Genomic DNA, 14,713 nt, shown 5'->3' with positions numbered 1-14,713 from the left:
AGTTGGGCATCCAACTCTTGTTTTTGACTCAGATCTAATTCTACAAATCCTAACAGGACTATTTCTAGCTATACATTTCACATCAGCTATAGCAACAACCCAGTCTTCTTCCATCATTCCCCCTGCCACTGCATGCGTGCTCTCTCTATCAAATAAATAAATAAATCTTAAAAAAAAAAGAATGATACCAGAGGAGACTAAGAGGATGAGTCTAATCATCCTATTGCCACCCTGACACATATCTTGTTCTTGCTCCACAGTCCATGAGTAGTAAGTCAGGGATTATGATAGCAAAGAAAATCAAATAATGGTAGGTGGCCCCAAGCCCTCCCCCCCCGCCCCCCCCATCAGTTTCAGGAGCACCTGGGCCTCCAAATGAAACTTGAAGTCAGAGAAGACTGGCTGTTCATTCTGTTCAGTTGCCTTATCTAAAGAGAGATAAAGAGATGAAGAGATAGGAGGTTCTGAGCTGAGTTTGGGTGATCATTCCCTTCTTACTCCCAGAGGTTGAGCCCAGCTGTGTCCCAAAAGAAGAGGAAGTTGTTTCCCAGTTTCTAAAATTTCTGTGAATTTGGAATTGGGCTGAGCCAGATCCATTCTGGGAAGCTCTGAATCTTCTGGGAGGGAACAGTTGAGAGGAAAAAACGGTGGAAGGGGAGGAGCCTGTGATAAAACAACATTTCTTTTCACTTCCTCTTTTGGATTTCAGAATTTGTCTGTCCTCTGGGGTGGAATCTGTCAAGTCTCAAGAGAAGCCTGTGCCTGCCACACTGGTGCTGCTAGAGCTGACGTGTGGCAGGAATTGATGCGGATCCTCTCGGTCCTCTCCCTCCCTGCTGCTGATAGTGACCAGGCTGGTTGCATGCCCTGCCTTCGTCGTTTGGGTGACATGCTACTGTGGGCAGCTCTGCTACTCCTGGGTGAGTCCTGTCCTCACGGGGGAGCGGAGGCAGGTGCACTTTCCTAACTCAGCTGCTGCTACCTGGGTTGGGCTGAGCTTGGGCAAGGATGAGGGGTAGCAGGGAAGCAATCAGGAAAATGGGGAGGGTCAAGAGGCTGATGAAGATCAAACCACTGGCTTGGGCAAATGATGAAATTGGCAGAGTAGTTGTTGTTTTCAGTGTCTTTTGCCCAATATCCCTGGGCAGCCAGGTCCCTGATGTCCTGCTGCTACCTACATCTGAACCTGCTCTGAGGAAAGCCCAGTGACCTAGACTTGAGTGGCTAATGAGTGGCCAGGGTGCTTCCTTTCCTTAGAAATCTGTGTTTCACAGGGACCAAATCTTAGGTGGGAGTGCGGATGTTGTCTTGGACGAGGGGTGGGCAGGAAGCAATAGGGCACTTGGTGGTGGGGCAGTACCCATTCTCTGTGCCCCTGAAGCCACTTTAGGCAGCAGAACCCCATTCTGTGTATGTGTTAGATTCCCCTGGGAAGAAGCACAAAAGGGTCTGGGTTATCCAGGGAACTGGGACTCAGAGAACTCAAAATGCGGGCATTTCTGGAATCGTCAATCATAGGACCAGAGAAATCATGCATGCTTCCCTGTACTGCACATGCATGGGGATAGGTCCTGGCTCTAATCAGCGAGAAATTCGGGGTCCTAGGTCCAGATGGTGGGAGGAAGTCTAGGGAGGCCAACTAGGGGAGCCCTATTACCAGGATTGTCTCTCTAAGCTCAATTCCTAGAGTTTCTACCCTCAAATACACCTTAGGATGGCCTCAGAGGAAGACATGTAGCCCCTCTCAAGATAGGTGCTATGACTGATGATAAAATCTGGTCATCTCTGGAAGCCCTTGGCCCTCAATGCTGAATGATACGGGGTTAGGAGGTAGAGGTGAGGAAGAGAGAGTATTCCTTCCTGAGCAGGACAAAATGGACTGAAGTAGAATAACAGGTAAAAGGAGCATTAAACTATCTCATTTTTCATGTGAAGAAGCTCGGGCCTGGAGAGGTGATATGCTTCTCCATCTCTGTTGATAGAGCTAACAACGTGCCAGTCACCTGGGCCAGACTCCTGGGCACAACTTGATATTTTCTTCCATTTGCCCTTTTGCTAAGTCACCAAGGATGTACTCCATTTCCCCATTCTTATTTGGACTGCAATATTTAGGCCTTCATCACTCAATAACTCAACTTCTACAACAGCCTCTGATCCCATCTCAACTATTCCTGTCTCCTCTACTCTGAATCTGTGCTGCACACCAAGGCCATGGCATCTTCAAGTACAGCTATAGCTGAGTCACTGAACTTCAGAAATGCCTCTGGTGCTGCTCCATTGCCTGCTAACTAAGGCCCCAATCCTACCCTCTTAACCATGTTCCCATTGGCCCAAGTGGATCTTCCTCTACAACCAGGCACTGCATTTCCCGCTTTCTACAGATTCCACAAACTGCCTTGCTTAAACATTAAATAATTGCTATTAACAGGCCCTATTCTAGGACTTGGAGATTTACCAAAGAACAAGACAGACAGCCTTCCTGATATAAAGCACAAAGACTTTGTCTCCCTTACAATGACTCTATTGAGTGTGTATTCATGACCATTTGTTGAGTGTGGAATGAATAAATGGCTGATGACTTCTCTAGTCTCTTCTCATCTCTTTCTTGTTTCTCCTCTACCCCTCCTCTTAGGTTCTACTTCTTTATTAGCTCTCCTATTCACTGTCCCGCTTCCCAACCTGACATACCCTGTTTTTTAGTTATCACTTCTATGTCGACAACTTCCAAACCTGTCTTTCTTGCTTATGTCAACTACATTTTATGTTTTCACCTGCTGGTTGGACCTCTCTGCAATGATATGTACATCTCTTACAAACAGTTATATAGGTGTGAGCACAAGTAACCTTGTTCTCAGCCATCCACTTACATTACCCCCACTCTCATCAGGTGCCAGGTTTCCTCAGTTTTGCCCCTTAAATTTCTCTCATGTGCATGTCTTTTTCAATTCCTATTGTCAATACAACTGTGGCCCTTCCTATCTCCCACCTAGACTCATTCAATAAGTGATTTCCAGAGCACTGGCAAATAAAATTGATATGGCTACTGCCCTCTTTGTGCTTATATTCTCCTAGGAGATATAAACAACATATAGACAGACACACAGAAATAAATATACATTGGAAAGGGCCATGAATATGTAAACAGGATACTTTGATAAGAATAGTTTTTGTGGGGAAGAAGAAAGGGCAGCCTACTTAAATAAAATGATATGGAGTGCATTTTCTGAGGAGGTGACACTTGAGCTGGGACTCTGAGTATGGCAAGGATATAGCTATTTGAAGAGACAAAGGAAACAGGTCTAGAGAAGAGGGATCAACAAACACAAAAGCTCCAAATGTGAAGAATTTAAAGAAGGCTGGTGTTATGGGAGCTCAATGAATAGAGGAAGAGGGGCTTGAGATGAGGTGGGAGAGGTGAGCAAGACCCTTGTCCCATGCGGCCTTGTAAAGATGTACTTTTATTTCAAGAGCAGAGGAAGGCTTTTGAAGGCTTCTAATCAAGGGAGTGATATTATCTGACCTGATATTTTAAAGATAACTCTAGCCTTTCTGTGGGAAGTGGATTGTAGGGGACAAAGGAATGAGGAGAGGAGTTGGGAAGCAAGAGAAAGTTGATGGGGACTTAAACTAGAATGGTGGCCGTGAGTAGGGAGCGAAGTTGATGGACTCAGGGCCTGAGTCAGAAGCAGAATCAACAAGATTCACTGATGTGAAGGGAAGAGGCTCAGGAGAGAGAGGGAAATAAGGATGACTTACAGTTTTCAAGCATGAGTAACGGGGGAGATGGTGAAGATGTACACTTGTCTGGGAAGAATGGGAAAGAAAAGTAGTGGACTTGAGAAGGCAGAGTCCAAATTGCAGAGAATGGAAGGAGTATAAATGAGCGCAGACAATGTAGAAAAAAAAAGGAGAAATCTGGCTATGAAAGGGAGCAAAGGAATAATTTTGGAATTATAGGTGGGATCAAGCCTTTTTTTTAAAAAATTTTTATTTATTTATGATAGTCACAGAGAGAGAGAGGCAGAGACATAGGCAGAGGGAGAAGCAGGCTCCATGCATGGGGAGCCTGACGTGGGATTCGATCCTGGGTCTCCCGGATCACGCCCTGGGCCAAAGGCAGGCGCTAAACCGCTGCGCCACCCAGGGACCCCCTCTTTTTTTTTTTTTAAACGAAAGATCCTGGAAAATGCTTACGTTGATGGGAAAGATCCAGCTAAGAAGAAGGAATCGGGGATGCAGAAGAGGGTGGGAATAACAGAGAGGGGGAAATCCTTGTGAGGGTGATAGGGATTGCGAACCAGGATAGAGACTGACCATGGAGAGGAGGACCGAGACTTCCCCCAGTGAACAGCAAGAAAGGAAGTTGGGCAGAGGGGCAGAGAGGTTAGACATTTGAATTGGGGGAAGGTGTGAGATTTCCTGTCTAACTGCTTTTATTTTCTGTGAAGTATGAAGGAAAGGCATCCACTTTAGGCAAGAAGGGATTGGAGGCAGAAGACAGGAAAGTTTTGAGAGTGAGGAAAAGATGAGTGTCATTGCTGAAAGCCGCAGAGCAGATTTACTAGAGAAAGTGTCAGACTGGCAGTTCAGTGCCCTTTTGAATATGGTGACCATTGATTTATAGAGACACCCATTGCCTGCTTGTGTGGTCATTTTAGTACCACAGAGCTGAACAAGTAAAGGTGTGGACTGTACAGCTGGATTTAAGAGAGACAGAGAAGGGCAAAGGAGTTAAGGAGATTTGCATGGAGGGGATTTTTTTTGGAAGTGATTCTTGTAATGATGAGTCATCAAATCTAAACCCTGGGCTGATCTTTGCTTTCTCTCTTAAACAGCTCCAGTCGCTGGGACACCTGGTAAGTACTCCACCCACTTCCTCTCCCTCCCCCAGCTACCCTCTTCTTGTGCTCCCAGCACCCCGCCTGGAGGTGAATGCACCTAGAAAGCACCAGTAACCCAGGATCGAGGTAGAGCCAGGAAGGAGTAATGCTCCCAGGAGATGCCCTGACCCTTTACCTGTCTCCTTTCTCTTTCCCCTCCTCTCAGAGAAGTAGAGGATAGGCAGCTGTGGTGCACAGGTGCTTTAACCCTTCTGGTTCTGAGAGGGTGAGACATCACAGATATTGTCCCAGAAAATAACTCACCCCCCTCTCTCAGTAAAATCAAGAGCCCAAACATTTTTCAGCTTAGCTGCACGCGGAATCCCATCATCTGCCTAGATTATCTCCATGTGTTGATAAATCCTCCACTTTGCATGCCTCTGAGGGCTTCAGGGCCTTGTTCTCTGAACAGAAATAGGAAGAGATTGATTGATTGCACCTCGGTGAAGTACATGCTTCTGCGCACTCCTTTCTCAATACTAGGAAGCTCGCCACCTCCCAGGCTCCCAGGGAGGGGATGGGGGTGCAGTTCTCCCTGGGGCACTGACCCTAGGGCTCCTTAGACTAGACCTCCAGCCTTTCTTTCTTTTTCTTTCTGAGGCCACAGAGACCCCTCCGTACTTTGGTGCCAAGACAGGTCTATTCTAAGGGACAAAGATTGACATCAGGTCAGAATAGAAACCTGATGTCTGACTCATGCCGACACCTCCACCAGCTGTCCCCACTTGTCTTCATCTGGTTCTAGAGTTTATCCACTAGTGCCCAAAATGCCTCAGTTCACAGGGGAAGAAAGTGAGTTCCAAAAAAGGTATGGATGTGTAGTGTGTGTGTGTGTGTGTGTGTGTGTGTGTGAGAGAGAGAGAGAGAGAGAGAGAGAGAGAGAGAGAGAAAGAGAGAGAGAGAGAGAGAGGAAGAGAGAGAAGGAAAGAAAGAAAGGAAGGAAGGAAGGAAGAACTGTTTAGGATGACCCCTGGTGAGTCATCCTAGAGTGTTCCAGGATGTTCTAGTGTTTCTAGAGTGTTTGCCTGGCCCCTCTCTCCCTTTCTCTTACCTTTTGCTCTCTCTGTCTGAGGAATGGTCAAGCTCCCTGAGAGCACCTGGCTTCCCGAGGGCCCCTGCGGCGGGATGTATGAGTGAGAGGAATTAGCTACGGTTACAGAACAGTTTTGGGTTCCACTCTCGATGTCCCCAGCAGGACCAGAGGTGCTTCACTGTCTGGAATCCGGGGCCTGCCTAGGCTCTTGGGGCTCCCTTTGCTTCAGCTTCCTCCTCTCTCTGCCCCCCAGCAGGTCTCCCGAAGTCTGTCCTGGACCTCGAGCCCCCGTGGATCAACGTGCTCCAGGGCGACTCCGTGACTCTGAAGTGCCAGGGGGCCCACAGAGCTGAGGAGCACACCCAGTGGTACCATAATGGGAGCTTCCTCCCAATCCTGGTCCAGTCCAACTACAGCTTTGAGGCCAAAAAACAGGACAGTGGGGAGTACAGATGCCAGATGTACCAGACCAGCGTCAGTGACCCTGTGCATCTGGATGTGACTTCCGGTCAGTGGAGGAAGGCCCAGGGGAGTGTCTGGGAGGACAAGGAAAGATGAAATCTGCTTACATGGCAGAGGTTTTGAGGGAAGGGGGGGCAGCAGCCTGTTTACTGGAAAGCATCGTGGTGAGTTGTTTGAAGATGTTTTCATCCACTCACTTCCCTTTTCACCCACTCCCTTTGCTTAGCATGTGTGGTGGCAGTGGATGGTCCTAAGAGATTCCTCAGAATATGTTAGGTTGTTTTGCCTCAGTCCTGATGGAGCAAGAAGGTTACCAGGCTACAAAGAAACACCAGGGGTATGAGAGCAGCAGAAGGAAAATCTGACTGCATAAAAACCCATTTTTGTGGCCATCATGAAGCATAAACAGACCACAGCAGGGCCCTCAGCCTGGGCACTACTAGCCATGTGACCATGGTGATTTGCCTGCCATTGGGTTTGACTCCTGGTCTACTTGTGCGGGTATTAATGCCTCCCTCCCCAGGTCTGGTGGTAATCAGCATTTCCCGTCCCCTGCCATCTATGCGACTTGACCTGAAAGTTGTGCGGTTTTTTTAATTTTATTAGAAAGAAGGAGGAAGGGAGAGAGGGAGGGAGGAAGGGAGGGGCAGAGGCAGAGGGAGAGAGAGAATCTCAAGCAGGCTCCACGCCCAGCACAGAGCCCAACACGGGCCTCGATCTCACAACCCTGAGATCATGACCTGAGCCGGAACCAAGAGTTGATGCTTAACCGACGGAGCCACCCAGGTGCCCCCCGAAAGTTATGTTTTAACTATGTTTGCATTTCCAGCCCCCGGCAAGGGCAGGGCTTAATAAACATTTACTAAACAGATGAATGATTTTACAAAGCTTCTGGCAAAAAGCAACTTCTCCATAAAGAAAAGCCATCAAGTGGGATCCCTGGGTGGCTCAGCAGTTGGGCGTCTGCCTTTGGGTCAGGACATGATCCTGGAGACCTGGGATCGAGTCCCACATTGGGCTCCCCTCAGGGAGCCTGCTTCTCCCTCTGTGTCTCTCATGAATAAATAAATAAAATTAAAAGAAAAGAAAAGCCATCATGTGACTATGATGAATGTTGTCATTGTTACTCTTCATCGGGCCCTTTCCCTCACCTGATTCCTAAATTTTCCTCAAAAGTACAGTGAGGGCATCCCACCCCTGAGACTGAGCATGTCCCCGTGTAGCCACAGGCTTGTGAAGGAGATGTGGGTATTTATGGCTTCTCTGCAAGGCTTCCAGGAGGCTGCAGAGGAGTTTTGTCCCCAGACTGATGGATGCTTGAGGAACATCTCATGAACGAATGCCACGAACATTAAGCTGGCCCCTGTTCTCAAGATCCGCGCCAAGACAGGTGTCCATGGGGAGGGCTAAGGGCTAAGGTCGCACGGACCAGCCGAAGGCAGACACCCCCATCATCCGGGTTGTAACTGGTACCAGCAGAGACTTTGCAGGGAGGGAAAGAGCCTTCCGATGACCCACGTCTTCTACTGCGGGAATGGCCGAGGCGGAAGAGAAGGGCAGGAATTGGTTGCTGGTTGCTGGTGCTACGTGGCAACTTCGGCATCTTCTTTGGGTTCTCCCTCATTTATCTTTTAAAAGATTTTATTTACTCATGAGAGACACAGAGAAAGAGGGAGAGAGAGAGAGAGAGACGCAGAGATAAGGCAGAGGGAGAAGCAGGCTCCATGCAGGGAGCCCGACGTGGGACTCGATCCCGGGTCTCCAGGATCACTCCCTGGGCCGAAGGCAGACGCTAAACCGCTGAGCCACCCAGGGATCCCCTAATTCTTTTTTTTTTTCTAAGATTTTATTTATTTGAGAGAGAGAGAGCGAGCATGAGTGGGGGGAGGGGCAGAGGGAGAGGGAGAAGCAGACTCCCCACTGAGCAGAGGAGACGAGACCCCCATCCCAAGACCCCAAGATCACGACCTGAGCCGGAGGCAGACGCTTAACCAACTGAGCCCCCAGGTGCCCCCCTTCTAATTCTGCTCTTGTACCTCACCTCTCTTTCCAATTCCAGCTCAGCGCTGGCCTCCAGCTTTAGGGTAAAGATGTACGTGAGCTGAGGTCAGCAGTACAAATATACCCCTTAGGCTCTATTATACAACAAAAACATTATTTTTTCTTCCTTGGTAAAAGGATAAAAATTGGGAGGGAAAAAGTACACAGTAGGGTGATGACACACCTTCAAAGACCCTGCTGCAGTGAAACTCCACGTTAACCAACATACACCCAACAAGCTAGTACTTGTTGGATCTCCGTGACTTCCTACTCTCCCGAAAGACATGTCTCTGCTGTGTCCCCTCACCTGTCATCTTCTAGGTCAGACTGGGTCCCTCTCCTCCCTCCCCCAGGGAAGGACTGTACCCAGGACTCTCTTGTATCCTTCCTGCAGGAGCCTATTGGGCAGGACAGGGCTGTTGCTGCCTTCTCCCAGGACAGGAAAGAGAAGACAGGCATAACCTGAACTCCTACCCTGTGCCATGCACGACTGTAGATGCCTGGTATTGTTATGTCCATTTTCACAGAGGAGGAATCCAAGGCCCAGAAGAGGCCCAAGACCGTAGAGCTCCCAAACGATGGAGCCAGCATTAGAGGCCAGAGCGACTGGATTCCAAACTTAAGCTCTTCCCTCCACACACTGAGTCCCACTGGTAAGGATGGTCTCAGAGTTGAGTCAAGACCTCCCGGGTCCTAGGGTCCCTTTGTGTCTTTCAGACTGGCTGCTGCTCCAGACCCCTCGCCTGGTGTTCCAGAAGGGGGAGTCCATCAGGCTGAGGTGCCACAGCTGGAAGAACAAGCTTCTGTACAAGATCACATTCTTCCAGAATGGAAAATCCAAGCAGTTTTCTTCTCTGAATTCCACATTCTTCATCCCAGAAGCAAACCTCAGTCACAGTGGCCACTACCACTGCACAGGGATGATAGGGCAGATGCTGCGCTTGTCACAGCCTGTGGCCATCACTGTCCAAGGTGGGAACTCTGTCGCAATGAAGGAAGGATGATGATCAGGGGCCGGACAATTATGGCCAAGGTCATATGGGTCTACTTGGAGGTCTGAGAAATGCCATGGCCCAAACAATTGGCCACTGAGGCAAAGTGGGGAGGACTGGGGGCCTTGAGAAATATTGGCCCTGGGCAGCACTAGGGGCTGGGGCTTGGAGCCCTCAGCTTCAGGCCACAGGTGGAAAGGCTGTGTGCCCCTGAAACGCAGGCCCCGTGCTAGGGACAGGGCAGGGGTTCCTTAAGCTCCCAGGCGTTCCTGAGACCTGAGGTTTTCTTGTTTCTTCTTAGGCCTCACGTTAGGCCCATTCGCTCCCCAAGGCATGGCATGTCCCTGACAGTTCAAGGCCTTGCGGGATCCGGTTGTGGTGCCTCCCCCCATGGGAGGCTTCGGGTCCCCCTCCCTGCTCTCTCGGAGGGCTGACAGAAGCCCTTGCCTCCACCCCTACACCCTCAGTAGCTTGCCTTTACTAGATTAGGGGAAACACCTTGGGGGGAGGCACAAGTCCAGTCCCAGCCCAGTCTGTGCAGGTGAGGTGGGGGAAGGACCCAGACAAGGGACAAGGGACCCGGACACAAAGCAGCTCCCAGGGAGGAGCCCTGGGCAAGAGCACGGGAGGCTGACGGTACAGCCTGTCCTGAGGTCTGTCTTCCTCAGGATCCGACTCGAGCGACTCCTCGGTGGTGATGACAATTGTGTCTGCGGTCACTGGCACGGCCGTCGTGGCCATCCTTGCTGCTGTAGTGGCCTGGCTCCGCCTCAGGCGAAAGCAAATTTCAGGTTTGTGGCTTCTCTTGGTTCCTCTTGCTGTCAGTTCCTACTGGGCCAAGACCCTAACTGGAACATTGCCGTACCCTCCTCTTTGGGCCAAGCGAATCCTTATAATTCAGACATAGCCTCATATTTCATTCATTCATTCATTCATTGATTCATTCATTGATTCATTCAACGAGGCTTGAAAACACTTGCCTATGTGTCAAGCCCTGCGCTGGGCATGGCGGCCCTCGAGGAGGCCAGTCTCCACTTGCAAGGAGCTTATGGTGCGGTGGGGGAGACAGGAGGACACGAGGGACGCAAGAGCCCACGCCGAGCCTGGCGTGAGCCCAGGGAGAAGTTTGCAGCTGAGGCAGCCGAAGCACATGTGGTGGGACCCCCCGGCCCCAGTTTAAACCTTAGCGCCGCAGCAGGGTGACCTTGGGGGAGTTGTTCAGGGTCTCTGGGCCCGTGTTTCTTCATCTAGAAATGAGGACACTAAGAGAACCCCTAGGATTGTATGAGGGCGAATGATGCTGAGCTCTTAGCTGGGCCTGGTTCGTAAGGGACAGCACACGACAGAGCCGTCACCCTTCTGGAGGAGGTGACATCTGAGGGTAGCCGGCAGCTGTGAAGAGGCTGGAAGAGCATTGCAGGCCGGAGGACCAGGGCGGGGACGCGGGGAGCGTGGTGGCCACGGGGTAGTGTGGGTGGGGAGGCAAGGAGGGTGTGTAAGGCGTGTGCTGCGGGCACATGGGGGGGTGGGGGGGTGGGGGGGTGAGGGCAGGTTAGAGCGGAGGCTAGCAGGAGGCTGTGCTCTGGGGCTGGTGAGACTGGGGTGGGTGGGTGGAGACCTGGCTCACTGGCCCAGCACCCGCACAGTTTGCTCGGCAGGCAGCCTGAGGCACCCTGAGCTCTGCTCCCAGGGGTGCCCCGCGAACTCCGGCTCCGGAAAGCTGTCCTTTGCCCCTTAGCACCGACGTCAAGAAGCGCAGGGAGGAGGCCAGGCGCTCTGGAAATCTAATAAGCAAATTGTCACAGTTCATCGCACTCGAAAGCGAGCTTCCTGGAGACAAAGTCTAGAGACGCCCAGAGAGAGGGGGGAAAGACCCCGCGCCCCTGAGGGAGAAGGGCCTACTCCTAGTACCTCCCAAAGGCCAAGCACCTTGGCTTCCTGCACCTGCCCTGGTTCCTGATGATCTGCAAATAGGAGATTCGCAAGGAGGGGAGGCGTGTGCGGGGGAGGGGGCCCGTTGGTTCTAACCCAATCCTGCTCCTGGGCCTTGCCTGCGGACTCAGGCCTCACCCCATAACCCTACTAACCTGCTCTGTGCCCCTCCTCGTAGCTCCCCTGGGAAGCCCCGAGCACAGGGAAATGGGAGAGAAGCTCCCTGAGGCAGCAGGTGAGTGCCCTCCCCGTGCGGGGGCTGCAGGCGCCAGCGGCCTGTGTGAGTTGGGCTGGGGGCTGCGAGCTGGGAGAGGGAAGGGGCGGCGGGAGGAGGAGGGGCTCCAATCGCTTGGTCGCTTCTGAGACTAACTCCTCGGCCTCGCAGATAGAGATGGCAGGGCTGTGCATTTGGGAGCCGGGGATGCTGGGGGCATTTCCAGGGCAGGAAGTCAGGGAGATTTGGGTCCCTCTGTGGGGTTGGGCAGAGCTGGCACAGGACAGAGGTTGGGAGTGGGAAGACAGACCAAGGGGATTAAGAGGAAAAGAAAGGGAGACCGAGGGAATGATCCCCAGACGTGTTGAGGAGCCTGTCTCCGGGTTGATGGGGTACAGGTGGGGCATTAGGAGGAGATCTGAGATGGAGAAAGTTCTAGGGGCCTGGGTGCACTAGGGGGCTTCATTTTGGGGCAAAGTCTGTCTCTGATGCCCGCGTGCATTAAATTTATTAAACATGAGCCTGGCCCTGGCTCTGTAGTGAAGCTGGAGCACAAGGGAACCTGGGACTTTCCAGAGGGGCTCCTGGACAGCAGAAACAGAGGGAGAGGAGGCCCTCGAGGACCCTGTGTCAGATGGCCGGAGTGTGACTCAGAGTGGAACCAACAGATTCGAGAGCTTGAGCAAAATGCCACTTGTCGCGCTGTGCTTTGAGCCAGGCCCTTGTGTTCTTGGCCACGTCCAGTGGGGATGGGGGCCTGAGGCCCCACCAGGCCAAACCAGATCTAGAGAAGAGCCCAAACACCAGGAGAACAGCCCCTTGGAGTTTTGGCTCTGTCTGCACTGGCACGAATACGTTTCATAAGCACTTATGTCACAGCCAGGACCGGGGCTCATGGCTTCCCATCAGCGAGCTGGGATCGTTGAGAAATGCGTTGGAAGGAGAGTTTGGGAGGTGGTTTGTTCCAGAATCTGGAGCATGGCAAACAGAGACTCTCTGTGTCCAGGGGGTGAGTGGAGACACTAGATGCATTGTCTCACCCCCTCCCACCCCCGCCTGAGGAATGCTGCTTTGCAGATACTGGGTCTACTTTTCACACTGGCAAAATGAATTCATTGGCAAAAAACATGTGGGAAATTGATGTGTTTTAGCTATTTACCAGGGAAAGCCCTGGCTTGTTTGCTTGCTTCCCTCTTCCTCCCTGGCTTTCACTGTTGCGCTTTCTTTCCTTTTAATGTCAGGGAGCATTACATTCTTCAATTCTTCAAAGTGGGACAAAGATGCGCTGCATCTGGCCAGGGCTAAAGCACCCCCCCTCCCCGTCTTCTCTCCCTGAAGACCGTGGTTGGCAAAAATCTGGACTTTACTTCCCTATGATGCTGAATATCCACCCCCCTCCATCTCTTCCCCGACATCTCAGATCCCTAAAGCTGGCTGTTTTTTTTTTTTTTAATTTAAAAATTAATTATTTATTTATTTTTTAAGCTGGCTGGTTTTCTTCGAGAAAAAGTCAGCCAGCCATTCTCTGAAAACCGTGCAGCACAGATGAGGGACTTCCTCTGCCAGTGTGGCCGGGGTGTGACTCACTCTCTTGCACCTCCTCTCCCCACCCCCAAACCCGGTCATTATCTAAATTCATCTTATTTTTAAGAAAATGTGAAAGTTAGCCATCTTTGGTGACAGTTTCTTTTAAATCGCTTGGCTGTCTTCAAGTATAACTCGAGTCTGGGCAGTGCATGAAGCTCTTGGCCTACAGGTCCTTGTTTCGTGTCTGTTCCGGGCTCTGGTTCTGTGGCCTCCCTGCCAGAGTGGTAGGCCCTCTTCTGCAGCGCCCTGCAGTTCTTATTTATTCATGCATTCGCTCATTCATTCATTTGAGATAGAGGGAGAGCACGAATTCATGCGACCTTGAGTGCAGGAGCAGCGGAAGGAGGGGCAGGGGGAGAGGGAGAAGCAGATGTCCCCCTGAGCAGATGGCTCGACCCCAGGACCCTGAGATCACGACCTGAGCAGAAGGCAGATGCTTAACCGACCTAGCCACCCAGGCGCCTCTGACCTCTGTCCTTTCCGCCCACAGCCAATGTCACTGATACCGAAGAGGCTGCCAAAATTGAGGTGAGCCACCCCCCCAGCCATCCCCCCTTGCCCCTCCTCCCCTGCTGCCTCCACCCCTGTGACTGCTCCCTTCTGCCATCTCCAGGCTGAGAACACCATCACCTACTCACTCCTCCAGCACCCGGAGGAGGAGACAGAGGCCCCGGATTACCAGAACCAGATTTAGTCTCCATCGACTTGCCTGAGACCTGGGGAAGAGAATCCGAGAGACCGGGACGCAGGCCCGAGTTCCCCGTGGGAAAGACAAGAGGATGCCACAGCTCCAGAGAAGGAGGGGGACCCTTCCAGGGTCATCTGCGTGAATCCTGAAGGCTCCCTGTCCTCAAAGTCACAGACTGTACTGGTTCCTTCTGTGTCTCAGCACTTCTCGCCATCTAGACTCTTCTCCATACATCCACAAAGCAGATACAAATTACTTGGATTAGGAGATCGTAGCAACATGGGAAAGGCTTATGTTATAGGTTACCTGAGAAAAATTATGTAGGTGTATATGATTCAGGAATATTGAAACAGACTGACGTTTGCCAACATCTTAGAAGTGGTGGTTTCGGGGTGATGAGATTATTGGTGATTTTCATTTTCTTTATTTTTCTGTACAGATCATGTATTACATTTTATAATAAAATACTAGAAAAACAGCATGCCCTTTGCCTTCCAAAGGCTGTGTGGGTTGGAGTGTGGACTGACCTGTTTCTTCTCAAGGATAAAAATCTTGGGGAGGTGGTAACGGGTAGGAGGTGGGGGAGAGTGAAGATTTGGAGTGTAGGGAGAGTGTCCCTCTTCTTAAAACTGAATACTCTTGGGGCCCCTGGGTGGCTCAGTGGTTGAGCATCTGCCTTTGGCTCAGGTCATGATCCCGGGGTCCTCGGATCAAGTCCCACATCAGGCTCCCCGCAGGAAGCCTGCCTCTCCTCTGCCTAGATCTCTGCTTCTCTCTTTGTGTCTCTGATGAATAAATAAACATAAAAAAAGTAATACTCTTCTTCCAATGGATTTGTCTTCTGGTTCCCATGTCTTCTTCCTCTTCCTCCCATGGCAAAGAAAA

The 14,713-nt window shown here is 51.1% G+C and overlaps 1 protein-coding gene across 4 annotated transcripts; it reads left to right on the top strand.

Annotated features, from left to right (window-relative positions):
• Positions 1 to 692: 692 nt before the first annotated feature.
• Positions 693 to 14,306, top strand: FCGR2B (Fc gamma receptor IIb). 4 transcript variants are annotated; one of them, XM_072759623.1, is made up of 8 exons: positions 693 to 920; positions 4,836 to 4,856; positions 6,167 to 6,421; positions 9,133 to 9,387; positions 10,076 to 10,198; positions 11,518 to 11,574; positions 13,631 to 13,668; positions 13,754 to 14,306. In XM_072759623.1, the coding sequence occupies exons 1-8, from the start codon at positions 806 to 808 to the stop codon at positions 13,832 to 13,834; spliced, it is 945 nt and encodes a 314-aa protein (XP_072615724.1). In that variant the 5' UTR covers positions 693 to 805; the 3' UTR covers positions 13,835 to 14,306. The 4 variants fall into 4 exon arrangements, with proteins under 4 accessions (XP_072615724.1, XP_025847027.1, XP_025847026.1 ...); XM_025991241.2 differs by lacking the exon at positions 11,518 to 11,574 and having other exon boundaries at positions 694 to 920; positions 6,170 to 6,421; XM_025991239.2 differs by lacking the exon at positions 11,518 to 11,574 and having other exon boundaries at positions 696 to 920.
• The last annotated feature ends 407 nt before the right edge of the window (positions 14,307 to 14,713 follow it).

This window comes from Vulpes vulpes, chromosome 5, assembly GCF_048418805.1.
Source record: "Vulpes vulpes isolate BD-2025 chromosome 5, VulVul3, whole genome shotgun sequence".
Taxonomy (NCBI): domain Eukaryota; kingdom Metazoa; phylum Chordata; class Mammalia; order Carnivora; family Canidae; genus Vulpes; species Vulpes vulpes.
Note: the sequence above shows the minus strand (reverse complement) of the source record. Positions and strands in the feature narration are given on the sequence as shown.